The following is a 27,433-nucleotide window of genomic DNA, read 5'->3' on the forward strand; positions in this document are numbered from 1 at the left end:
CTCCTCTTCAATGTATTTGTTGTTTGGTTGGTGTTTGTTTTACCAGCCTTTGGTAGATCCAATCACCTCACCTGGGTGGGGCTCAGAAGGCCACAACAGTCATGTCTCCCAGATCTGAATCAGCAGAGAACCTCTCTGGGCCTTAGCTTAAAACCTCCAGGCCTTTTATGCAGTGAAAGCACCCTGGTATGAGAAGTGAACAATCCTAGACACCTCCTTCTTTCTCCCTCTCTCTCCACAGTTCTGAGGCCTATAGCTCTTGACCACAGATAGTTTGAAAAGCCCTGCTCTAAGGCACAACTCTGAGTATCAATCACCCCATCCTCCACCCCGTGCCAGCTTAAAACCTTTGAGTGGAATCCCAAAGTGCAGGGTCAACAGTCAAGCTCCTCCACCTGGTGCAGCAGCCCCTCCTCTTTGTCTGCCTCTCCAGATCACCCTTGGGCACCTCTCAACCGAGGCGCAGCCACCCCCAGAATCCTCTTGTCCCCAATGGGACAGAAGGCAACACGGCTCCAGTCTTTACGCTCACTGCTGCCAATGCTTGGATCTGCTCTTTCTCTCTATCCAGCCACTAGGCCCTCATCCAAATGCCACCTTTTCTGGCCCTCCAGGTAGCAGTGACTACTCTCATCTCGTTTGCCCCCATGCGCCCCAGGCACACACCACTGCAGCACTGAAGGCATCCAATGTCCTTCTCTGTCTCTAAGTATATCTCTCTCTCAGAATGGCAACCTGTGGAGAGCAGTGACTGGGTTGTATGGGCCTTTGTGTATTTGAGTTCCGGACACCAAGTAGGTAGATGTTTAATACACATTTGTTTAAAACAATCAAATGCATTTGAAATTATACCAACAATGATATATTCTACTATTGAACACCAACGGGAATCACTGTATACAAAACGTGAACTAAAGGTTGGCATACTAAGGTACACAATATGTGTTTAATAATAACAGTAATTATAACCATTAATATTTATTGCATATTTCCTATGAGTCAGGCCTTATGCTACAATTTTGTAAGCAAACATACCCTACGAGGTGGAAACTATTGTTATCTCTATTTTAAACTTGAGAAATCCGAGGCAGAGATTGCTTAAGTCACTTGCCCAAGATCTCTTGGGTTGATCTCTTTGGTCAGCCTCTTTCCTTTCCCAGTTCCTTCCAGTGATAAATCAGAGGCTGCCCATCACTTTTAGGCCTGAGTTGGTAAGCAAATCCATGGGGGCTGCTCGCTGAGGAAGTAATATGAGTCCTCAGCTTATGAGGCTATAATGTACTTTGCAAAATGGAAGTCACTATCCCCAAGTGTGCAAAATAACCAGATCCGGAGATAGGATTCCTTGACTCAAAGGCAGCAGCAGCTTCAGAGCATTTGCTTGCCTATTTGACTGTGAGTGGACATTATTTGGGATTTCTCCAGGTGCAGCTACACCTGAGGTCACAGCTGATCAGCTGTTATAGCAATGTCGAAAGGGAGCACTATATAGGCAGAGTCAGGAGGTCAGGTGTAAACAGAAGGTGAGGAAGTGCAAGGTCTGGTGGAGTGACCTTCAGCGTAACTTCATCTTCCAATCAGGAGGGTGTTTCCAGGGGTCCCGTAAAACTTCCTCTGGGCATAGGGCTTCTAAATCCCAGCTTCACAAGGCAGGTAGTTGGTGTAGGAGGGGAAAATGAGATTTTACAAATAAAGTCAAACCCAGGCCCCAGCCAGCTAAAATGTGTCTGCTTTTCTTGGGACCACCCCTCTAGTGCGCAGCCAGCAGAAACAACGTGCAAGGACCCAACCTAAAGTCCGTATTTTATTTGAATAAAACAGTCTCTAAATGCTGACATTTATAACTTCACAGGAAAGGTTTGGGAGGAGGGAGAAAGCGTAAAAGAACATTCTGTGTAGCACCATGATGCTGCCAACAGTTTGTGGGTTGGACGGGGCACTGCGTTCCTCAAGATTAGACAAAACTGAGGGTTTCTTCTTCTTCTTCTTTAATAGCGAGGAAATATAAAACCTCCCTTCATGTCAGAGTCTCAACTCTTCACACTTTTTGTATAATTTTGCCCATTCAGGAGTAATATTTAACTGAAGGGAAATCAGAAAAGCTGTAGCTTTTTTTTTTTTCTAGAAACCAAAAGAATGTAAAGATATTGAGTTTAGCTTTCTAATTCAATTTCTGAATTTTCTATTTTTTAATGAGAGAAAGAATGTTAGTGGATATAAGGAGAAAGCATATGTTTTGGTGATTACTAGAATTTCAGTGGTTGGTATTTTATGAACATGCCACTGAGCTGTACTACGAGGACCAGCAAGTGTTCAGAGTGACCCCCCACTCCTGACCCCCACCAAAGAGAAATGTCAGCAAGAAATCCAAGCAAGGGAGTTATTTTCCTTTCCGCATGGAATTGAACACAGATTCTGAACTATGAAAAGAAATTAAGAGTGAGAAATATTTTGATTTAATACATGTTCCGAGCCACCTCCTCCTAGCATGAGAGCTACACCTGAATTACAGACTGAGGTTTGGTGGTTGGTTAGCTGTCGGGTCACGCTCAGAGCAAGTCATTATAACTCAATGGCTCAGGCAGGGATTAGAGGAAAAGCCACTGCTACCTACTTATGAAAAAAGGGTTTGTTAAGCCATTCAGACATGTCACAGAATTGCAAGATGGCCCAGAACTGCTTAAATGATCAAGGTAAGTAATATCACGGCCATACTAATCTGTGGAAGACTGGTTACCGTGCCATTTCTTTGATCCCAGTGGTCCCCTCTTGCTGGTAGAACCCGATTGAAATCTACCACTCGACAGGAAGCTCTCTGACAAGGCCACCCCCCTAATCCTCCACACAGATAGCCAATTAAGCAGACCATGCCCCCACTACTCATATTTTCTTCTCCCAAAACGTATCATACTTTGTTGTTATTTAATTATTTTATTTGCTCTTTTTCTCTTCTGCATCAGTTAGTAGACTGTAAACTCCATAAATACAGAAGCCTTATCTTTCTTGATCATTTTTATATTCCCAAGACTTTTACAAAATATATATGTAATGCATGAATAAATGCACAGCTTTTCGAAGAACACTGTATATATATTCATATTAACCCCAAGCTGTTCCTCTCTGTTCCCCATTTATGTAAATCCAGCCTATTCTTCAAGGCCCAGGTATGGTACCACCTCCTCCATGAAGTGTCCCATGTGCGACTCCAGTCTACAAATAAACTGTCCCTCTTCCGAGTTCTTTATCATCCAGCTTAGCAATTTGTGGTTTGATAATTGACTTTTATTTTTTTTTACTGCATTTTCAAAATTATCCACGAGATAGACCTTCATCTACCAGATCACAAGGAGAAATCGACAAAGAACACAGGTAATCAGTCATGAGGCAAATGTTAGTATTGTCCCTTCTGAACGCTATTCTGAAAGGAAGACAGAGCACGTGTAAAAGTCAGAAGGTATGGAAGCACAAGGTACCTGTGTTCAGGGAACAGCAGGAAGTTCCAGGCACTGGAGCATGGGGGAGGGGAGTGTCCAGGAGTCAGAGAGATGCAGTAGAAGGGAAAGCAGAGATATTGGATCCTCTGCTGCCAGAAGGGCCACATGGAAAACAGAAGAATGAATGCTGGTAGTTTCTAGGAGCAAAGACCAGCCCCTGGCTAACAGCCAGCAGGTACTTCGATGCTAAAAGCACAAGGGGGCTTCCCTGGTGGCGCAGTGGTTGAGAGTCCGCCTGCCGATGCAGGGGACGCGGGTTCGTGCCCCGGTCCGGAAGGATCCCACATGCCGCGGAGTGGCTGGGCCCGTGAGCCATGGCCGCTGGGCCTGCGCGTCCGGAGCCTGTGCTCCGCAACGGGAGAGGCCACACAGTGAGAGGCCCGCGTACCGCAAAGAAAACCAAAAAACAAAACAAAAAATAAAAGCACAAGGAACTAAATGAGAGCTCAACCTGAATGAGACTGGAGGCCCATCCTTGTCCAGAACCTCCAGCCCTGCACGCACCTTGATTTCAACCTCATGAGATCTTAAGCAGCTAAGGCTTCTGGACCTCTGACCTACAGAAACTGTGGGCTAATAAACTTGTGTTGTTTCAAGCTGCTAAATCTATGATAAATTTTTACAGCAACAATAGAAAATGAATACAAATTTCACTATTTCTCTTATCACTACATTTTTATGGCTGGGGTGAGTAGATAAATTGGTCTTCAAAACAGGTGCCACTGACTAGTGCTAACAGATCCTGGCTGCGGCAGACCAAATGCCAAAGGGTTGAAACTGCCTCCCCTTTCAAGAGACTTCCAAGTCCTGCCGATGATGCCGGTACAGTGAACTTGCAGTTATCTTTGAGTGAAATGTGTATTTTGTTATTTATCCACCGTAACTGTCTAATCCTGACACCTTATCTTTGTCATCAAATACAATTGTGGTCCAGCGGATGTCTGCACCTCTGTGTGCATATGTGTGTTCAGAGGGAGATTTAACTTCACCCCAATAAGAGCACAACTGGGAGAGAAAGCCTTCTGTTTAAAGAAGACTTCTATAGAAATCTGCTGTGTTGTATTTCCTGTGCTTGAATATATTATCCAAAGTGGAAGTGAAAGGAAATGAACATTATTAATGACCATGTGGTAAGCTGTGTGCTGGATGCTCTCATGTATATTCTACTTTTCTTTGGCCCTCATAAAACTCTGCCAGGTAGGTATTAATAGCCTCATTTTTCAGATGAGGAAAAAGAGGATCAAAGAGGCTCAGTTGCCCAAGGTCACACTACTAGTAAGTGGGGATTTAGCATCCAAATCTGCATCCAAGAGGCTTTAACTCCCTGGCATTTTAACGATCTAGTATGCTGCCTTAGGAGTTGCTGAATTTATTCTTAAGCTAGTGAACTGTGTCCTGTACCGCTCAGATTTTATCTGAGCGAGTCATGACATTCTTACCTAAAATAAAGATAAACAATATGAGGCCATATAGAAATAAGCGCTGAAATGAACGTGAAGATATTAGTTATATCAGAGAAGCAGGATATGCCAGAATGGTTAAGGAAATAAGTAGGTAAGATTTAGAAGCCAGACTGAAGAGATGTTCTATGTGAAGGAGGCAATGTGGTGACTGGTGATTCAGCTTAAGGCTAATTATGGTATTTTCTGTAGGGTAAGGTGGATTTTGCAGAACTCACAGCAAGTCAATAAGCTGAAAATGATCAGAAAACAAGGTGAGACTGTGCGGATAGATAATAGAGGGTCTTTTAAGCCAGATAAAGAATCTTGGACTTGATGCAAGAGGAATGGATACTTCTACATCTGGCGTCAATTACACATTTCACCATGGCTACCTTCATGGATGTTCCATGAAAAGCTATTTCATTCTTCTTTTTCCATTTCAATAATTAATATATTTATTTAGTTAGAGCTCTAAGGGGTAGGGTGTAAGGAATGGAAACAAAGGAGCTTTGCTCTGGGCTGATTATTGCCAAAAGGATCCCTGAAATGCAAAATGAAGTAGAGAAGCATTGCTGTGGACCAAGAAGGTGCAACCCTGGCCTGGTGGAAGGCCAGCCCACATGAACGAAGTATTTCTGGGGTTTGAGGGGCTTCCATAGGCAGGCAGAGCTGACATCCTGCACTGGGGAAATCACTTGAGGGAGCCATTACCCAGTGTCCTCACCAGTGGCAGAAGAAGACAGCCAGAAATAAGCTTTTCCTCTGTAAGACCACTGAGACAGCGTTTCAACTATTATAATTAATATCAATTGGACCTGGAAAAATAATGGAGAAAACGTAACTACGAAAAGTTATTTCAGCTATTTTATTTAATAAAATAAAATTTTATTTGTACTGTCCATGAAGACTTAAGAAATCTGGAAGATTTTCTCTTCTCCTTTCCCTAATAACCTATGCAAATACTCATCTCAGAGCATACGTTGATGTAGGCTTCCTGAGTGAGGAGGAATGGAAGAAAAAACAAACAGGGGAGCTGCCTTTTGAAATGGGAACTATTGGCTTTCCAGCTTCACCTTAGATATATCCATAGGTATATGAGGAAGGAAAATAAGCAAGTACAGGTAGTTCTTTGTGTCACAAACCCATAATCAATAGCTGGCTCCCTCTCTTTAAGTGATCTCATCTCAGTATGAGTGACAGAAACACTGACCAATGAGAGTAGCTATAACTTGACGTGTGTGTGTGTGTGTGTGTGTGTGTGTGTGTGTGTGTGTGTGTGTGTGTGTGTGTGTGTGTGTGTGAAGTGGAGGTGGTATCTGTAACAGACACTGGCTGGTTGCATTTTCCACTTCAGGGTGGAGTCGTGGATCTCAAGCTTTGGAAAATTTATTGCATTCCCCCTTGTCAGATTCTGATTTGAGAGAAACACTGAACACCCGGCAACTCTTGGGAAAAAGTTCTGGCAACCATCTTCAGCTGTGACTAATTTGTCCCCTGCCCGGTTGCTGTCCTGGAACTTGAACTCTTATGGAGATCTTAAATAGGACAGTCTGGAAATCTGGATGGTTTTCATGCCCAATTGCTGCTGCATTTATTTTAAAAATATACTCCCCCATTTGGGCAATGACACAGAATGCAGAATGAAAGGCTATGGTACTATGGTGGTCAGTTCTGGGAAGGGACTTGAGAGAAAACTGAAACGACCAGGCAGCTGAAGTGGCAATGAGAAGAGAGGAGAAAGAGGGATGATGGGGGAGGGGAGCATGGGCTGGGTTTCCTGGGCTGCTGGGGAGGCAGGTTGCAAGGTGAGCAGTTACCAACACCAGCTGGGGACTCGTGTTATTTACCTTATCATAATAGCTATTTAGTGAGATTGTAGGTGATTTCATGTTTCTTATACATGTTTTTCTAAATTTTCCAAATTTTATTCACTAACAGGTTTTGTTTTAGATGATAAAATAAACAGTAAGTGTTTTCCCAAATACTCATTTGCTCTATGCAATGGGTGGAGAATCCATTTTTATTGCTGTTGTTGGGGTCTCAAAGAGAAAAATAATATCTAATGGCAAAGCAGTTCATTACTAAACTAGGAGAAATTTGGACAGACTTTTAGGACTATGTCACTCCTACTGAAAGATGACAAGATGTCCCTTACATATTCGTAGTTGTAATACTGCCCAGTACTATGTCTTATACATTTCAGATACTTTTTAAATTGTATGATTAGAATAAATAAAGTAAAACTATAACCAACAGCACAAAGAAGTATATCTTGTAAGAGAAACCTCTTTGGTCCACTGGTCTTTCATGGAATATAAGACATGATAAACTGCTTCAGAACCATAGTTTTTTTACCCAATCCCAATTCCTGGTGGATGGTCAAAAGGGGACCAAGTCTCCTAACACTTTACCAAACTTTTTAGATGTAGCTCTAAACCCATGGTTTCCTTAGTGATTTGCTCTGGTCTGTTTTTATTTTTATCCTATGTCACTCCCAAGATGCAAATTTTGTATGTTTACTACTAGGTGTGTAAAATCCCTCAAACTTTTCTTTAAAAAATAACAAAGTTTTAAATATTAGGCTTAGTGTTTTGTGACTTAGTGAATAAGACCATTCTTGCTCTCCCTTTGCATCTCCTTTGTGATTTTTCAGAATGGACACACTCCATCAGGGTCTCTGTTCACCAGATGAGGTGAAGGCTCTGCACAGAGAATTGGCCTCACACCCTGGGCTTGGCCAGCCCTGGCTCCAAAGAGCTCCCTTTATATAAAAAACTAACTGTAGTGGAGATCAAATTGCTTATTAGCTAGTTCCTTATTCTGGGCTCGAATATTTAACCCACTGGCAAGGGTTCTTGAGGGATAACTCAGAAGCTGAGATATACTACTGACCTTGTCAAAGACTTTGGAAAAACAGTGGGGAAAAAAGGAGGTGATGGGAAGTCAGAAAAACTGGGACCTAGCACTTTCTCTGCACAAAACTGGTTCAGTGACATTGGACAAACACTTTAACCCTCTGGGTTTTGATTTCCTTGCCTGTCAAGTGGGAGAAGAACACCTATCTGCAAATCTCAGTGGAGTCTGAAGATCAAATAAAAGTCAGGAAATGTGCTTTGAAAAGCAGAATGCCCTGTTCAGAGGTAAGGGGTAACTGGGATGTAGCCTCAGGGGAAGCTTTTTATCTCTCTGTGTCTTCAGATCCTCCATCAACATGGGAGCCGACCCGGCACACTCATGCGCACCTTCTCAAGCTCCCCAAGCCCTTCAGAGAAGAATGGGAAACTCCAAGCAGAGGCAGCTCTGGGACTTGCTCGCTCTACTCTGTTGATCCTCCCTCTTAATGCCTCCTTTTTATCCAACTTGTTCTAAATCCTTATGTAATAGGGCAAACACTCATATCAACTTGCTTTTATAGTATGCAACTTACTACTCTGAAATTTATTTTATGGGTCCTTTTTCCTGTAGAATGGGTGTTTATTTCTAGTCATTAATGGTTAGTCTCTCATTATTCTAATTACTTTCCATATGTGTATATATCTACCTCTTGTCTCCTGATAGCTTTACAAAGTCTTTGAGGGAGGCATGTTTCCTGGTACTTCATCATTTCACCCAGCACCTAGCACCAGGCTCACCACCCTTCATGCCCAGCACCCTTTAACACCAGTGTGTCCTCGATCCCTCCGGGATGCAGTTCCACATTCTCTGCATGGCAACTATACCCTCTTAAAAGTCCATCCCCACTCAACTGCTAACTTCAGTCTAGCTAGGTGCCTTCCCGTAACCCCCCACATACACCCACCTCCAGGTCTTAGCTCATCTGGTGCCTCACTCAATCACTATGCATCCACTCTCAAAGGTTCAAGTCCAGGATTCATTTTTCACTGAACACTGTCATCCTTTCTGATCCTGGATCACTATGGCTCCCATTGTTGGCCACTGAGTTCACACAGATTAAACTTGGTCTGCATTTATTCTCTGGTTGTTTTATGTATGCTATCTTAAGTCTCTTTGCAGTACAGTATAAGGAAGTTAAGGTCAGGGGCCCTTCCTTGCTTTTCGTTTATTCTGGTCTATTTGTTATACCTTGGCACTATGTTACATGTTAAGTAACTAAAGAGCTCCCAATCATTTTGAAGAATGTAAGCTCTTTATGAAACAGCATATATATTTTATTCCACAAAGTAGTAAAGTCCTCTGAAAGATCAACTATTAAGCTTTAGTCTATAATACTTTGCACACAGTAAACATTCAATAAAAGATCTGTTTACCAGAACTTGTGATATCCTGAGCAGTTCCTCCACACACTCACAGCAGCACAGCTAATACCCATGGCACCACAAAGAGGAGTTTTCAGAAGTTATCAAACAGCCATTACCATGACCAAAAATTAAGCACCTGTGCATCTGTGGGACGGGAAAGGTGGAGCCTGCCTGGAATCACTGACTTCTTTTTAAATACTCACCTTTTCTATATGTGGCCTTCGCAGGGAGGCAGAATGACATAGGATAAAGGGGTCTGGCGTTGTTTTTATGCTCCGCGAATTGGGGGACCTTAGACTGAAGGCCTGTTAAGAATGAGTGTGTCACTTCCCGTCAAGGACTGACTACAGAACAAAGCCTTCTAAGAAGCTGGAGCACTGCTAGAACCACAACCAAGTTTTGCTTGCTGCACCTGCAGCCCCTGTTTTCTCATCACCCACTTATTCATCACCTCTTTGCCATCTGAATTTGGCACATAGCCCACCACCTCTTAACCATATAAGGCACTAAATACGTAACTGTTAACTTGTCTGTTGTCTCCAGAGCCACCAGTATGTTCATACATATTCTCATCTAACCTCATCTTCTATGAACTCTGCAGCTTGGGCCCTAGTGGCTACCCCATTCTTCTGAAATCCATTCTTCCTTGAGCCCTTGGTTCTTCTCCAACACTTCTGTCATTTCTTCTCTGTATCTGCTTGACCCCCTATTATTCTTCCTCTCTCTTTAAGGTGAGCCACAGGGGTCCCCCCGTCCACCCTCTTTCCTTCATTCTCCACAGTTGTCCCCTTTGGTAAACCTCTAGCTCTAGCTCTGTACAGTGCTGCCAACTGCTGCCTCAACAACTCATCTCCTCACACACCAACCAGATTCTCTCTTGGATTTCTATAATTCTGTTCATGTGCCGCCACTCTTCCAGTTGCCTGAGGCCAACGTATTGGAACCATCTTTGACTTTAGCTAAAGAGATGAGTCAGGAATTACTCTATTATTTTTTTGCTTGAGCACCTGAGTAGGTAATGATGCTTTTATGATGCTTATAAATCTAGGGGGTGGTCTGGGGGAGGAAGGGCAGGGTAGTGGGTACAATTCAAATAAGAAAGGGATAATTACAATATCATATGAAAAATTCAAAGATGGGATAAGTTTGCCCAACCCAGGCTAGAGGGAGGGAGCAGTCAGGGGAAAAAGACAAATTATAATTTGGTCATTTCGTGACTTTCCTCTGAATAATGAAATGGCTGCCCACTGTCTACTTAATTAGGCACAAGCCCCAGAGTGTGGGGAAAAACCTTTGAACTCCAGCACGACATTCTTTTCCAACCTTATCTACCATGATTCCCCAACTACAGATCCTAACCTCAATAAAAGTAGATGAAACACCATTTCCCAAATGTTTCTTGGGTATTTCCACCTAAATACGTTTGTTTACATAGCTTCCTTCCTACTCTGTGCTTGCCTCCACTCCCTCCCAACACCATCTCACCATCTCCATTCTCCGAAAGACTCTTCCATCCTTTAAGACCTATCTTGAATGGTAACTACCAAACAGAAGCATTTCCTGGTCCCACATCTCCACCCCCACTGAAAACGTGGCGGTGGCTCACCCTCATTTGGACAGCCCAGCACGTCCTTCTCTGTTGACAGCCCAGTCTCTTCTCTATGACTTTCTGATTGCCGTTACAGTCTGCCTTATGAGTTGCATCCGTTTTCCTCCCCTAAATTATACAGGAGAGCCTTCTGGATTGTAACCTCTTTGACAGCAAAAGCATTGAGTTACTTAAGGACTCCCCCAGGACTTCACCAAGCCATGCATATACTAGACACTAAATACATAATTTAAAAAGTTCTTCTCTTGTTTTTGTCAATTCCCCTTGAATTCAGTGTGAAGTGCTATACTGGCACAAGCATAGTTCACAATCCTAACAAGTATTCAGTCCTGTTGATTGTTTGTTTATAGAGTGAAGAGATGGTTTTCTGGAGGGTCCTTTCAAAGGCACCATCCTTATCTCTGCCCAGTGACAGGCTAGCCTTTGGAAGCCATGCTTTACTGATTTCTCTGGCCAAGAAAGGTTTCATGTTGTATCAAAGCCAAGTCTGTCAAAATTGTGACTTCTCTGCACCCACACCTGAATCTTCATAATTCTCCAAAGCCACAGAAGTATATATAAAAACTTCCAACAGGACGGGAGAATGTTTGCCAACTGTGGGAAGATAAATGACCTGGAGACTTCATGCTCCAAAGGCAGATTGCTGGATTTCTGGTTCAGCGTAGCAAAAGAGATGCTGCTTATTTGTTTGTTTGTTTTTTTCATTGCCAGAAAGTTATGGGTCACAACATTTAATTTGATTAATTCCAAAAGGAAACCTTAGGAGGAACTGTGGGAGGCTTGATAAAATAAGTATGTGCAATTGTTAAGACAGGAAAGGAAAAAAAAATGACTTCCATTAGAGCCCACAAAGATCACTTCCAGTCCCAAACATGGGTCCCCAGAGATAGCCTGGAAGCCAAATTATTGTCAAAGAGAGGCTTACCTTTTACAACAGCTCACAGCAAAAGAAAACATATAGCTTAACATCCCTCCCACAATTCACTTTTCTGTTTTTTTTTTTCTTTTATTTTCTCTCTCTCTCTCTTCCTTTCCCTTTCCCCCTGCCTTATGTTACTCTTCCCAGTCTGAGCTCTTCTACCAATTGGATATGTATCATTGGATGAGTCACTTGAACTTCCTAAGCTCCAGCATGCTCAAACACCTAAGCAAAATGATGTGTTTATATTACATTATTAAGATTCTTTTACTTCTGAGCGTGAATATAAATGCAAGTTTGCTCTATCTGCTCCTACACAATTGGTCATATTAGTGCTCTAACTTATTTGTTTCTAAGGTGATGAACTGTGGTTTTAGACTGCACAAAGAACAAGCTAATTTGTTGGTGGATCCTATGAGGTTCCATCTTTTGGAAAGGTGAGATCAAATGGCTAAGTGAAGTCACTTGAGCCAAAGATAAATGGGGTGTCACACAGATTAAGACACGGACCAGAGGCATCTGTTTTGAAACTTCACTGAATAGCTAATTAATTGGCCAACTTGGCCATAACTTCAGCATTTTCTCTTTAACTGCACAATCTAGGGAGGGGTGTGTGTGTGTGTATTCAAATTCCATTGTATAAATTTGAGAATCCTAGACTATCATGTCTGGTCAGAACATTTATTGTCCTCGTATCACTTGGGAAAACTGAAAGTCAAAAATATAAAGAGGTCTTTCAGCTGGTTAGCATAGGAGACAAGACTGGGGCAGGTACTCATAATCCTGCTAAACCACACAGCAACCATTCGCTAATTAATCTTTCACTTCCTCCTACAGGATGACCCAGAATTCAACTTGGATTAAGGTTAAACAGACCACACTTCATCAACTTTCCATTTTTTACTCTTCCTTCTTTCCTGGTTTTAACTTTCTCCTCCCATGAGTCCTCTTCTTCCTTCTATTCCAGTTTTAGAAAACCTTCCTCACACATGTTTCTTTTGTATGGTTTTCATGACATTTTGTCCATGTGGTTAATTCCCTCATCTGGATGACTGCTTTGAGGAGACTTTTGTATTATTCTTGGCTTGGGCATCCATTTCCTGCCTGTGAGTGACAACAGAGACTGCCTCCCAAAATGCCCACAGTGCCGATAAGAGGAGCTGGCATAGGGTAAGATAGAGCCACAAGGAGAGGTGGAGTCAGCCAGTCTCAAAGGAATCCAGCTACATACATGGCAGGACTCTGATATCTGAGAGGTGAGCTAAGGATGAATTCTCAGCATCCATTCATCATGAGGAAAGTACCTGACACTGGGGACTCAGGATGGCAACCTTGACTAAGAATGGCATTGGAATAAGAGGTAACAGGTGTAAACTTACACTTCTCACTGTTTCCCCAACATCTGATGGGAGCCTAGACAGCAGTGGTCAAAATGCCTGGAGTTCCTGGCATAATTTTGGTCAAAGTATGCAAAGATTGTTTCCAAGAGGTTGGAACAGGAAGAACCTCATTCACACTAGAGACCTCTTCCACCGCCTCATGAGAACTTGGCTCTGAGAGCATACAGCATCATTCTATGTATTGTCACCCTTGGACAGGTTTGCTCTCTCGGAATCTGCTGCATGTCAGGGTGCATGAGATGGTGGTGCCTGGTGGGAGAGCAGCACAAATGAGGGCCAATAAGGCTTCTCCCAACTCTGAGAGTCTGTGGATTACACCTTCCCACTATTTATCCATTATTTGGCCCCAAGCAAGCATTTTTATAAATGAAGATTTACCAGATGGTGTGCATTTAGAAAATAGGTCAAAAGAGTCACTGCCTTTTGAAACCAAAGAAGCAGTAGGACAGAAGGAGTAAAATACAGGAAAAAGGCAAGGAGTCTGTGTAATTTCTTAGATCTAGGTATGTTGAAAGGGCGCTAACAAGACAATGCATCCATCTGCTGGGGCAGGGGGATGGAGGATGAATGACTTTCCAAGCAGGAAGGAGGAAATGGAGTGTGCAACTGCTGCTATTGCTAAATGGGGTCTCTAATTCCTCTTCTCCATAATGGTAATGACTTCCATTTATATGGTGCCTTTCATCAGTTCTGATCTGAGGGAGCACTCAAAGTCCTCTTTTCACTCCACCCCTAAATCTGGTCCTCAACAGGGTAAAGAATGATATCTGTATTTATGCCATATCTATTTTGGAGAAGACTAGCTCATGTGAAATTGGACATTAAGATGCTATGGAAATGAACCCAGAATGGAGAAGGAAGAGGTTGAGGAAGAGAAGGTGTGGAAGGGAAGATGCTTATTTCTAATCATGACCTTCAGTACCATCCAGCTGAACAGACACCGCGACTCAGATACTCTGAAAGATCTTAATGCCTCCAGTAACCTCAGCCTCATCCTATCTGTCTCCCAGCTTTTAATGGGTCTTGGCACTCTTTGGAGTGTATAATATTAAGGTGAATGCATTGGGTTCCAAGTGCTACTAAGGACATTTTTTTCCTGATGCTTTAGGGATTCAGGAATAGAGGGGATATTCAGGATATAGGCAAGGAGAGGCCAAGGTTTGGAAGGAAAGGGAATGATAAGGAATCTGGTCTGTTCCAATAAGATATTCAACAAGATGTGTAGGCATAACTCATATAGACACAGAAGCCACTAACAATTAAGATTCATGAAAATGTTCAGAAAAAAAGAGAAAACCTCACACAACACAAAAATAAGCACCAAGCAGTGGCATAAATAACTCAGGGAACTGGATTTCAGTAAGGACAGAAGTGGAAACCCTGTCAATGTATATATCAATATTTCCAGGCTGATATTTAGAAAAGTTTAGGCCATAAGAAATCCTCCTTCATTGGTTGGGAACTGAATAAAGGAATGTCTTTTTGTCTTAATTACTCTCTTCTGCACTTATCACATAATCACTGTGCAGATGCCCTAGGGGAAACCAGGTAATCAGAGGATAGATGGGATTCTGAGAGGAAGGGTGGTGGTGGGATATAGGGACACTGGGCTGGGGACCAGGACCTGTGTTCTAGACTTGGCCTTAACTAGTTGGGTGACATGCAGCTGAGTTGCAATGCAGTGGGCAAAGCCCTGGGCTTAGAATAAAAAGTGACAGCTTTCTGAACTTGGACAGGTCACTTGATCTCTGAGCCTCAGTGTGCTAATCCATAAAGTGGGAATGAAAATATTTCTCTTCTAAGATTGCAGGAAGGATGTTATAAGAAATACATGTGAAATGGCTTTAAGAATTGAAACATGCCATACAAAAGAGGTCTGGCCCAACTCTCTGAGTTACAGATTGGCACATAGTACCCCAGAGAGATAGGATACCATGCCTAAGGTCATAACAGAGTTGGGTGCAGTACTCAATTCCTAGGCTGAATCCAGCTTTCTGTGGATGGCTGCAAAACAAGTAAGCTGGGGAAGGGGAGGGAGAATTTTAAATGAAGTAACAACCACCTTGTGAATGCAAACACAAGGAATTTTGTATGGCTGGAGTGTGGCCGCCCTCAGAGACACAGTGACCGGATGAATCCCTAGCTGGCAAAATTCAACCAGAACCCAAATGTAATACGGTCCAGACATGCAGAAGTCCCAGTAAGACTGCTGAGAACCCTAATGGCAACAATGGCTGGTTTTAGCTTCTGAGACCTTGTTTCTCAGGTCTGTTAACTTACGATTCTTGCTTGTAGGTTCTCAGCAATAACATACCACCATTGTTTTCTAGCTAAACAATGCCAAGAAAGTAGAAATAAGAATGCCTTCTGTCATGGATAGTTCTGGTTCTATGGATAAATTCCACCACACTGAAAGAGAAAGCAACAGTACTTCTCATGTTAAAGTTTAATCTTTTACCAACTCCTGTCCATGTGGGCTTAATTTAGGCTTTGCACAAAAAACAAACACCTTCAACAAAGTCTGATGATCAGAAATGGGGAAACCCAGAAGAGCACATCCACTTGGGCAGACATGAAGTGTGGGCCATTTATCACCTTAGCAAGTGCAGGAAACATGACTGCTAATTGGTCTCTTCATTAACCAAGGAGATCATCTACCACGACAGCAACTCAGAGCTGGGGGTGATTTGGAGCAATATTTAAGTAGCTTCTAACTCATAATCATATCTTTCTTTCTTTCTCTCTCTCTCTCTCTTTCCTTTCTTTCTTTCATTCCTTTCTTTCTTTCCTTCCTTCCTTCTTTCTTTCTTTCTTTCTTTCTCCCTTCCTTCCTTCCTTCCTTAATAGATCTTTATTGGAGTACAATTGCTTCACAGTACTGTGTTAGTTTCTGTTGTACACCAAAGTGAATCAGCCATATGCATACACATGTCCCCATATCCCCTCCCTCTTGACCCTCCCTCCCACCCTCCCTATCCCAACCCTCTAGAAAGGAAACCATAAACAAGACAAAAAGACAACTCTCAGAATGGGAGAAAATATTTGCAAATGAAACAACAGACAAAAGATTAATCTCCAAAATATACAAACAGCTCATGGAACTCAATATCAAAAAAACAAACAATCCAGTTAAAAAATTGGCGGAGGACCTAAATAGACATTTCACCAAGGAAGACATACAGATGGCCAAGAGGCACATGAAAAGATGCTCAACATCACTAATTATTAGAGAAATGCAGATCAAAACTACAGTGAGGTATCACCTCAAGCCAGTCAGAATGGCCATTATCAAAACATATTTCTTTTCGAAATCTGCTGGCCTAGAAAATGTCTCTAAATCCTCATGAACAGACCTCTTCACCTTCACTAATTATGGACTCTGCATGAAGGGAGAAGACAAACAAGGGATACACATCATAAACAGAGGTGAAATAGTGCACCCAAAGCTTATCAGGGGTAATCAGTCCTTTAAACCAGGCTTTGGCCAGAGGGTTTGTACTGTTTGGGGGCAGGGAGAGCACGAGGAATCCTTTTAGCTTCTGCAGCTCCTAAGAAAGGAGTTTCTACCTTTTTCCTAGTAAATAACTACTCTGTTCTACAGGAGTCTTTTATCATCTGTGTGATGTGTGGACATGGACAAAGGGATATTTATGCAGAAGTGTGAGGCTTCCATGGCAAGGAAGGTTTATGTGGCTGGGCAGGTTAGCAAGGAAATTCTCCCAGCAACTGACAAGGAATGAGCTCTTCCTAGTAGCCACCAGCACTTCAGTTTAGAGATTAGTGGGCAAATCCCATCCCCAGTGGATATGCAAAGAGACACAGCAGTAGGTTCCAGCAGAGGCAGGAGGCTCACAGTGCCTTTCAGTCTGGTTCTGCCCACCCTCACCTTTATGCAGGGAAATGACAGGTCAGGGCTGCACTTTAAGGGTCTACCAAGAGCTGCTTATCAGATGCCAAAAGGAGGAGAACATGGCTTTGGTCTGTGGCTTCCTTATCAGGTAGACTTCAAGATTCACTGGTCATCAGCTTCCAATGGCTCTACTGTAGATGTTTCAACCTAGGATGTGTGACTTCTAGAGCTAGCATGTCAGGTAAACTAGATACTCATTCCAATCCAACTTTGACTTTCTTGGGATCTTGTTGGTATTCCTAGAGAGTTTTAGAGGTTTTATCCAACTAGCAAATGTACCATCAGATCAGATGAAGACTTAGGCATAGCATCTTTAATTAAAAGCATAAAGGTAGTGGGTATGGTTGTAGTCTTGGCAGCTACTGGGGCTGCCTCTGGGCCCACAGTTCTCAGGCAATGGCTCCAAGAGAGGAAAGACAGAAAATAACTGATTAAACAATGCATAAAATGTGCAGCAGACTCAAATTTGCAAGGAGACCTGTTTTCATTTGGTTTCTACCTCTCTGCAAACTAGTGAACCCAACGTGCCAAAGATGGCGGACTGCTGCAGTGCAGTGCCCAGCAACCAAGTAACGAGACAGTCCAAGTTTGAAGAAAACTCGGCCTTACCTGGAGATAAGGAGGAGTCATAGGAACTTCTCTCCTTGCGGTTCATCTTGAAGGCTTGGATGTCCTTTTCCCTGTACGTCCCAAAGCCTTCATAGCTCCTCCTTTTACTCCCACTCACATCACTGTCCCACTTGTCGTTCGGAGGGTTCATCTCACTGAACACATCCAGGCTCTCTGGTCTTGCGCTGCTGCCGTCCCCGCCATTGCCAGAGTACCGTTTTGTGCACGAGTCCACAGGCTCGCTGCTCAAGTCACCTTTGTCCTTGGCCTGCGTCCAATGCTGGGCATCAGAAAGTGACAGTGTAGACAGGGTGTCCACTTCAAAGTTGTTCTTGGACGCTTTGTGGCCGGCTTCACTGTGCTGGTACTTCTGCTTCTCCTTATGCTTGTTTTTCTCACTCACAAGGGAGAGCTCTTTGTCTGCACTGCTCAGCCGCTCGCTCAGGATGTGGCTGGAGAAGCCTGTGGCTTTGCCTGCAAAGAGACCACTCAGGTTGTCGTGGGTCCCCAGGAGCCGGTCTTCCTTGTGCTTATGCTTATGTTTGTGTTTCCTCTTGTGGAGCCGACCACTGGACAGACCGGCACTGCCCACCTTGGGAGGATTCAGGGATGGCTGCCTGTCACCGAGGCCCATGCCCACGGGCCCCTGCAGGTGCACTCCATGCTTTGCTTTATGCTTAGCCGTACCAGACATCTTCACATGGGAGCTTGTGTGAAACTGAGGTGGTGGCACTGTTGGCCTCATGAATGGGGACGCTGCTCCGAGCGTGTGCGACAGGTACAGAGGAGCTGGGTACTGACTGTAATAACCAAGGTTCATCATAGGCATTGATGTGTAAGGCATTCCATAGGGTGCATAGTAACTTCCACTGGGAATAGGGTAGCTGAACCCTTGTAAAAAAGGCACCTTTGTCATGGTGTCATTGGTTTTTGCAGGCCTACCACGCTTCTTCTTTGACTTTAAGTCTGAAGTCCTACGAAGATAGAGCAACGGGTCATACTGGATATATGGCACCGGGTAATAGTGATCAAAATTAATCCGAAAAATGCTGGGATATGGATTCTCATGGTAAAAAGTATAACTCCGGTGAGAGATCCTGAACACTTGGAACTTGGTGATGAGCTCTTCCAGGTCTGCCAGAAACTGGAGATCATCACGGTTTTGCAGGCTTTTCCGTTTCCTCTTGTGCTTTGGCTTCTTGAGGCTTTCATGGGCCAGAAAGTTGTCCACGATGAGATGCTTCTGCCGGTGGCCATGCCGGTTCTTTGTGCTGGTGTCAGATGGGATGGCCTCCGGGTTGTCCAGGGAGCAGAAATCAAAAGAGTACCTCCGTCGGGATTCGGAACTCTTCTCTGCTTGGTCAGACGTGCTGTTGTTGTCTGTCCCAATGCCACTGTCACTCGGGATCGTCTCCTCACTGTGGGACTCGCTCACAGGGGACAGTGTTATCTCCTTAAGTGACCCGATCTCGCAAAGGTGTGAAGGGGAGTTGGCCATCAGCCTGGGTGGAGACAGCTTCCAGGTCCCACTATGGATTCCCTTTTGGGTTTTGGTTGGAAGAGCACTGATGGGCTGGAGATTTGGCATAGTTTTCAACTCTGAAAAGTTGGTTTCAGTGCTGGCGGGGCTCAGGTTGCCATTGGACCCACCTAACTGTGTCGAAAGTGGGTGCATAGCTGCTGGTGAAGACGCCACAAGTGACTGAAAGTTGGAAGGCACGACGGGAACATCCGGCTGGCTAGAAACTGGCCTCGGGTGCTTGATGGCTGTTTTGGGTTCTTCGGATGGGGGTGGCAGCTCTGCCCTTGGCTTCCTGCCCCTCTTCTTGCCAATGTAGATGGTGCCCCTCTTACTGACATTTATCTGCTTGCCCAATTTGCTCTCGATTGCTGCTGCCCCAGGGCTGGTCTCTGGGGGAGCTTTGGCCTTCAGCGCAATGCTGCTGGAGCAGGACAAGATCTGGTTCAAGATATTTTTCCTTTTGAGTGTTTTCATCTTATTGATAGTTTTGATGGTCTTCTTATCTAACACCCCAAGCTTTCCAACTTTTTTGTGAAATTTCATCTCACTCATGGGTTTGTCCTCTCCTGGCACTAATTGGGCCAACTTAGCTAAACTACGTCGTCTCTTTCTTTTCTTGGTTCCAGGAAATTCCCGGCTGATGGGACTGACTGGACTGGTGGAGGTCCCCTCATGAATCGTCTCAACCGTGAGCAAAGGCTGCTTCTTTGGTCGTCCCCGCTTCTTTTTTACCGGCGTGATCACAGTAAGACTGTCTGTGTTGGTGTACAGAGGGCTGGACGGGGTTATGGGGTAAGCAGATGGCGGTTCCACCATCAGTTTATCGGAGGTGGCCATGACTGCCTCCCGAAGGAGACTGGTGGGTTTTGGTTTGCTGCATGTCCACCTCCGTTTTGCAGCGAATTTGGGGTGCTGGATTTCTGGCAGCTTTCTTGGAGAGTGATCTGTGCATGTTGGAGGTGTCACGACCATGGGTGGCTTCCGCTGCTTAGATACACCTCCAGGGACAACCTTCTCAGCATTTCCACCAGTTTCAAGGCCAGCTGAGGGGGACTCGTTCTCTATCATTTTACCCAACTTAGGGACACGGGGATCTTTCTTATTACCCTCGGGGTTGGAAAGTATCCTATTAACTACTTCGCTGCTCATAGTGATTCCAGAAGCCAGGGCTTTCTCTGGCATGACCTTTTCCACCACTGCTTTGATGGACTGTCTCTTTTTCCTCTTATGGCTGCTTGGATCTAGGCAGGGTGCCTTGATAGGGATAGTAATCCGGACATGGCTTGAGTCATTTTCAGGATTACTGACGGAACTCACATTCTGCCTGACTGGTGATGCCTCTTGGGCATTATCCGCAGAGTAGCCTTCCCGTTTCCCTTCTGTATTGTCAAATGCTTTCTGAGCATTCTTGACCCAGTCTAGGTCTGAGTTTGGTATGGTTTGACTTATCACATCTTTTTTACTGGACTTTTTCTTGCTGCCTATAGTAGTAGGTGGTTCTGGGGGCTCCTTTGCACCTCCTCCATCTTGATCTACCAAGGGCTGGAGCCCACTGCACTCAGCAGAGCTGCTGGGTGGAGCTGGTGAGCTGTGGTTGCTTGGAGATGAAACCACACCTCCCAAGAGCAGATCTTTGCTACTGTTGGACAACTGACTCCATGTGCTCCCTGCACTGCCTTTCTTACCCTGGGCCTTTGCAAAGGAAGCCAGGGGCTCAAGAGCTGGGATCTTGCTGGTGCTTGCAGTTTCTCTGCCAGACTCTGTACTGATGAAGCAATTCTGAGTGGCAGGTCCATTGTCAGAGTTGGTGGACCAGTCCACGTGGTTCTGGCTGCTGCTTTTTTGCTGGTGCTTTGGTTTTAAGGTGTCACCGGTGAAGTCCTGTGGGAGGCCTGGGTCATAATGGAGAGCTGAGTGTTTCTGTGGCCGCTCGTAAGCCTAAGGGTGGGTGGAGTGGAGAAGGAGAGAGAGAGAAACAAAGATCAGCACGGTGAAACTATTTAAAATTTAATGTCAAAAGGCTTAATTATTCAAAAGTTGGAAACAGACACCTTTAATTCCAGAATGCTTTGTGAAGGTTTTTTTCAATTTCTTTAGTAAAAATACATTGTGTTGATTTTGAACATTAATAAGGATGCTATAATCGCTGTCTTCCTCTCCCTAGATAACAGGAACTTTAACCTATCTTGGTTTAATGCAATCTCAGAATAAGAACTGTTTAGAGTCAGGAGGGGCCCTAAAGGTCCCTCAGTCCAATGCTTCTATTTTCCAAATGAAGACGCTAAAACTTTAGCCATGAAGAGTCCTGCCCAAGGTGGCAGAGTTCAGGAGAGCATCTGAACTTCCAGACTCCCTGCACGCGTTTCCCTAACTCCAGCTGCAGCTTATTTTTGCCCCAGCTTCTTCTCAAACACACATCTTTCCCTTGCTTCTGCCTACTGCAGTTCATTTCTGTTTGGAGTTTATCCTGGAGTTCAGCATCTCTGCACTCAAACAAGCAACTCATTAGGAACCACTGCAACAAGGAGAAAAAGCATAAGTTGAGGAATTAAGGGGGGGAAGTTTGACGACTGCGTGGGGAAAAGTGGGCCAGTCAAGGGCATAGAGAAGAAACGAAAAGAAGCAAAGAAACATGGAAGAGCCCTCAAATCTCTGCCGACTCTAGGAGTGGTGCATGTTTGGGAGTGAGCCTGCTAAGACATCCTTAAGCCCACATTAGGCCCTGACTACTCTCTTGAGAAAACGCGTGGATATTCTCAAAAGGAACCTTGGAAAAAGAAAAAAAAGAAAAAAAAAAGGAAACAAGTCTCCTGGACAAATGTGCCAGGAAAAAAAAAATAATTATCATTCAAGATCACTCCATTGGACTTTGTCAGCTGTTTTTTTCCCTACATTGGCTCTACATGAACGTCTTCAGACTTTGCACCTTCCTTAGACTAACTCTTCGGCCAGCAAAGGCAGAACGTGTGCTAGAGACACAACATATCCAATGTCTATAAACTCACAAAGGGAATGGATAGTGAACACACTGTTTTGAGATATTAAGCTATTTTTAATATAGATATGTTCACATTGTTCCAGATAGAGTTTAAGCCAGGCTACCAGTACAAAGAAAGCAGTCTTTGAAGCTTATTATAAGTCCTGTTTTATACACAGAGGATGTATTTCCCTAAGATTTGTTAAAGGGAAAATATTAGTAAATTAAGAAAGCTTTGATAATATCCCAACTAAGAAGTATATGATAATGGCTTAGTGAATTTAGGAAGTTTTAACCTATAATATGTATCTGTCTGTTTACCTATGTATGTATGTACTGTATGTGTCTATCTAGCTAGCTAGCTATATATCTATCACCTATCTCTTCTCTGTCTTTTGCCATTGATGCTATAGGATTTATGCTTTATTAGAAAACATTTCTTATTGTCCCTGGTAAGAGTCAAAATGCAGATGGCAGAAAGAATTATGGGTAAAATTCAATACAGTAAAGCAACCAGGGTTTCATTCACACCAGTTCCTGGAATCCCTAGCGTTATTTTCTGCCTCCCTGATTTTGTGAAATCCTGTTTATACTTCCAATATTGAAGCATATTTTTTAAGAATCATGAGAGAGCTTCCCCAAGCTAAGCCTGTTAAATGCCCAGGAGAAAATTAAGAAAAAAAAAGTATTTAATTTTTTTCTTCACCTTGCAGTTTACAGTAGAGACACTGCCATCATCATCTAGAGAACTAATCCTGACACTTGACTTTGGCCGCTAGGTATTACTGCTGTGGACATAGGCTCTATCTCATTTTTGGCAAAAATAGAGAAATCTTATTCATGGCATAAAATAGCAAATCCTACTTATCTTTTATGAGTCAGGGCTTTGTTAATTTGTCATTTATGCTTTGGATTTTAGTTGGCACTATGTGTATACTCACAGGATGACAGGCTAGAAGAGGGCTTGGAAACAAAATTTCCCACTTCTTTGGGTGACAAAATAATTGGTTGCTCACACTAGAACATTCTAGAGAGTTAGTGGTAGTACTTAATAAAAACTGTAGGACAAAAGGTTTAAGTTATTTTGGACCTGGGCAAAACAGCACTCACCTCTCACCTCTACCCTTGTCATCAACCCCTCTCCACTTTTCCAGATCTGTATACTGAAGTCCACAGAGGGGCTTCGTGGTAAAGCTGGAATCTTCACCTCTAATTCCCATCAGTTTTTCCCTATTGCTCCATCTTACTCTTGGCAACTAGCAGAGTCCTTCATTAACTTTTCTTTATGTTCTAATCTCAGCTCAATCCTAGTGAGGCCCCCTACCTTATAGAAATACTCCTATTATAAGTTTTCATGAAACCATGTATCTCATCTTTGTTGTACTTATCATAGTTTTAAATTTACATTTGATTTTTGTACTAATTGAATTAATGCCTGTCTCCCTTTCTAGCCTGTATACACCATCACAGAGATACCAAGTACAGTGCCTGGCAAATAGTAGGCACTCAATAAACAGTTATTGAATAAATGAAGGAACATCCGCTTTACTATGGGTATTCCATTTTGTCATTAGTGAGATTAATGACCTGCATATTGCAACATATTGTCTGCAGACACTGTTACCTCCTTCAGCCTAATTTCTTATGTCATTCCTTCTGCATGCACCATTGTCTCTCATGAAGACATCTATCACAATCCTTGTAATGCGATGTGCCATTTATTTGTATACTTTTCTGTCTCTCTCTCCTAGACTGTAAGTACTTTGAGGTCAGACACACTCATTTATCCTTTTATCTCCAGTATCTATTACAAAGCAAACCACCCAGAAAGTTCTCAATAAATGTTTGTTGAACGAACAAACAAAATAATATTTAAGATGCCTATTACCATGACAAAATATATGGCTGCACACAAAAGACAATAAGCCACCAATCACTCATTTCATAACGGCTCATGATGAAACTGGAGGGCTCAGATGCATTACATGTTGAACAAAAGATTGTTCCCAAATACTTAAGGACTAAAGGCACTTGCAAGGTAACTCCCCTTCAGCGCAAATTTTACTGTTAGTTCTTTCTCATCTCCCATTAATTGTTTCATTTTCCAATTAACCCTGCTTCTGGGGAAGCCCATGTGACTGTCAGGAGGGTGGATTTCACTCTGGCAATTGAAAGGTGGGGCCTGCTCACTTACACTCAGGGCAGACCAGCTGAAAGTAAGCAGTTAAGCATGCCTGGTTCCCAGTGCCTCCATCTGGACACTGCCTGATCCCATTGTTTCTACCATTTCAGCTGCAATTTGCCCTGCTGGGAGAGCTTGGCAATCAAAGGGCAGGGTGGACAAAAGGGAAGCACAACAAAAGATCAGCAGTAATGGGGGGGAAATGGTGCTTTAAACCCAGCGCTCAGACGGCTGCAGTGAAGGGGCAAAGAGGACTGAGAATGAGTGCTTTTTAAGGGGTCCAGAAGAACAAGGCTTCCTTCCAGCAGTGGCTGATGGCTATATCTCGTTGCATTTCACAAAATCCCATTTCTTCATCTGTCAGCCATGACAGATTATATACACAATGGTGAGACTGTCAGTTCCAATATGCCCTTCACTGAGAACTGAGCACTTACTCCATTGAGACAGAGCCAGACATCGCAAAACAGGCTCCCGGCTCAATGCAAGGGCAAGCGAGCTCTCCCTCCCATCCTTCTCCAGAGGTCTGGGGATATTATTCCATATAGGGGGCTTTGACTTGGGGCCTTATTAACCCACATAGCACTTGTTTCCATTTACCCTTTAGATTTTTCTGGGGGATCAGACCTGAATCTTCTATGGACTTTATACTACCCTCAGCCCCCAGCAGGGCTATCTCTGAAACGGTTAGCAAATAAGGGAATACTACATTGGGCCAGATTATTTTTATGGAAGGCTTTTAATACCGTCAAGCTCAGCACGTCTTTTTGAAACTGTGCACCTCAGATTGGGACTTGAACCCACATGCTGGGACTTGAACCCAGCCTAAATCCAGACTGGGACGTGAACCCATGCGGCCAGGACTTGAACCTGGCCAAAACCCTGATTAGGGCTTGAACCCACATGGCTGGGACTCGAACCTGGCCAAAACCCACGATCTTCCAACTGAGATCACACACCTGGTTTCAGGACTTAAGAAGCTCAGATTCTTGATATCTCATCGCAGAAAGAATTCAGTGAGAGACAAAGTGATGGGTAAGAAGTGGATTTATTTAGAGAGAAACACACTCCACAGACAGAGTGTGGGCCATCTCAGAAGGTGAGAAAGGCACCAGGGTATGGGGTTGTCAGTTTTTACAGGAGCGGGTAATTTCATAGGCTAATGAGTGGGAGGAGTATTCCAGCTATTTGGGGAAGGGGCAGGGATTTCCAGGAATTGGGCCACCGCCCACTTTTTGATCCTTATGGTTGGCCTTGAAACTGTCATGGTGCCTGTGGGTGTGTCATTTACCTTGCTGATGTGTTACAATGAGTGTATACTGAGGCTCAAGGTCTAGTGGAAGTCGACCTGTCTGCCATCTTGGACCCAGTTGGTTCTAATCAGTTTATGTCATGTCCTTGGGCTACGTCATTCTTTCTAAGGTTGTGTGCTGCCCCCTTCCCTCCAGTTTCATCTTGGCTGCTTCCCCATCCCCACAAATTGATTGATTGTGGAACTCACAGTCAATTCTGAAGGTATGGCTTACTTTTTATAAGAGCAGTGCTTTCCATGCACCTTGAGCCTAGGCCAAATATTCATCAGGGAAACACCATTCTCAAAACACTAGACAGATCTCTCTCCTACAGAATGTGTGTATGGAAGGAAGTCCTTCTGTAATGTGAAGAATTATTTTGTAAAGTAGATAACTATCTCCTCCCCCACAACCAACGTATAAATTGGCTTATACAGAATCTAAATTTTGTACAAGTCAGATTTCTTTTTAAAAAGCACTTTATTTTTACATAATTTTAAAAACAAGCATTAAATCACTGCATAAAAACTTAAAAGTCTGAAAATGGAAGAAAGGAAGTCACCCAGCCTTATCTCAGGCTTATCTAAAGCAAGTTTTGTCACAATGAGAGGATGACATGACGATTTGGGTCTGAGAAAAATCATATCAAAAATCAAGCATGACTTTGTGGATGATAAACTACTCTTTTGGGTTAGCTGTGTTTGTGCTACTTTTGACAGCAATAATTTAAATTTACTGTTTGTGGGATATTTTGCTTTACGTGAACAGGAAAATGTGCCTGGGTATGAAGGAATGAGGGGAGCTTTATCTCTTATTTTGGCACCTGGTACTTCTCGAGATGTGGTCCTAGATCCCTGTATCAGAGCCACCTAAGGTACTGGTTACTAACACAGATTCCTAGGCCCCACTGCAGATAGGTTCATTTGCCATCTCCCAGGGTGGGACCAAGGAATGTGCATTTTAACATGCTCCCCAGATAATTCTGATATATAATTGAGTTGTAAAACCACTTATCTAATGTTTTAACACCATAATTCCTCCGAGGTGGGGCTCTTCCGTGGTTGCTGTGACATTCACAGCACTTTTTGGTGGTAAATATGCAGAGCAAAACACCACAGGCCTGTTAGGATATGTAATTTGGCACCACTGAGTATTCCTGTTTTGCTCTCTGAACTCTTTGTAATTTACATAGTAAGAAACTCTAACACAGTCCATCCTCTGTTTAGGTTTTCCAAGTACACTGCATGGTGGGCAGAGGTCAGTTATATGGGTGGATGAAAATACTGTCCTCCCAGAAAGAACTAGGCATGCAGGGGTTCGTGACCTCCCACCCTGGGATTTCTATTTCCCCAACTCATCCAAGCCAATCCCCAGAGTTCTGGGGAATCTTGGCATTCCACCCCTGAGTCTTGAAGCAAGTGCTCAAGCCTGAGCAAGAGCTGAGTGTGGGAGAAAAGGAATGCAACCACACACTGTCTGATGAAAGGTTCTCAACCCTGGCTGCATGTTAGAATCATCCAGGAAGCTTCATAAAGAACACCATAGCTGGGATCTGATCCAGACCAATTAAGTCAACATTCTAGAGGTGGGACCTGAACAGTAGTACATTTTTCAAAGCTCTCAGTTATCCCAATGTGCAGACAGAGTTGAGAACCACTGGATTATATCAAAGACAGGGGTCTGGGTTAGGGACTAAAGAGGCTCTGATATTATCAGGAGATGTTCCAGCTCAGTGGTTTTCAAATGTGTTCCACAGAGTCCTAGGATTTTGTAAAGACATTTCTGAACTGTAGCCAGTGGATTGGGCAACAGAGAAGC

At 43.5% G+C, this 27,433-nt stretch overlaps 1 protein-coding gene across 2 annotated transcripts in view; it reads right to left on the reverse strand.

The window, feature by feature from the left end:
• The window catches only part of SETBP1 (SET binding protein 1), a gene marked incomplete at both ends in the record, with an annotated part of 351,875 nt that overhangs the window by 89,453 nt on the left and 234,989 nt on the right, over window positions 1-27,433 (reverse strand). For both annotated transcript variants that reach the window (XM_082852708.1, XM_082852707.1), the window contains one exon: window positions 17,643-21,102. In XM_082852708.1, the coding sequence (XP_082708834.1) occupies window positions 17,643-21,102 (3,460 nt within the window). The remainder of the gene's footprint in view (window positions 1-17,642; window positions 21,103-27,433) is intronic.

The sequence above is a fragment of the Leucopleurus acutus genome (assembly GCF_964270905.1).
Source record: "Leucopleurus acutus genome assembly, chromosome: 13".
In the NCBI taxonomy this organism is placed as follows: Eukaryota; Metazoa; Chordata; class Mammalia; order Artiodactyla; family Delphinidae; genus Leucopleurus; species Leucopleurus acutus.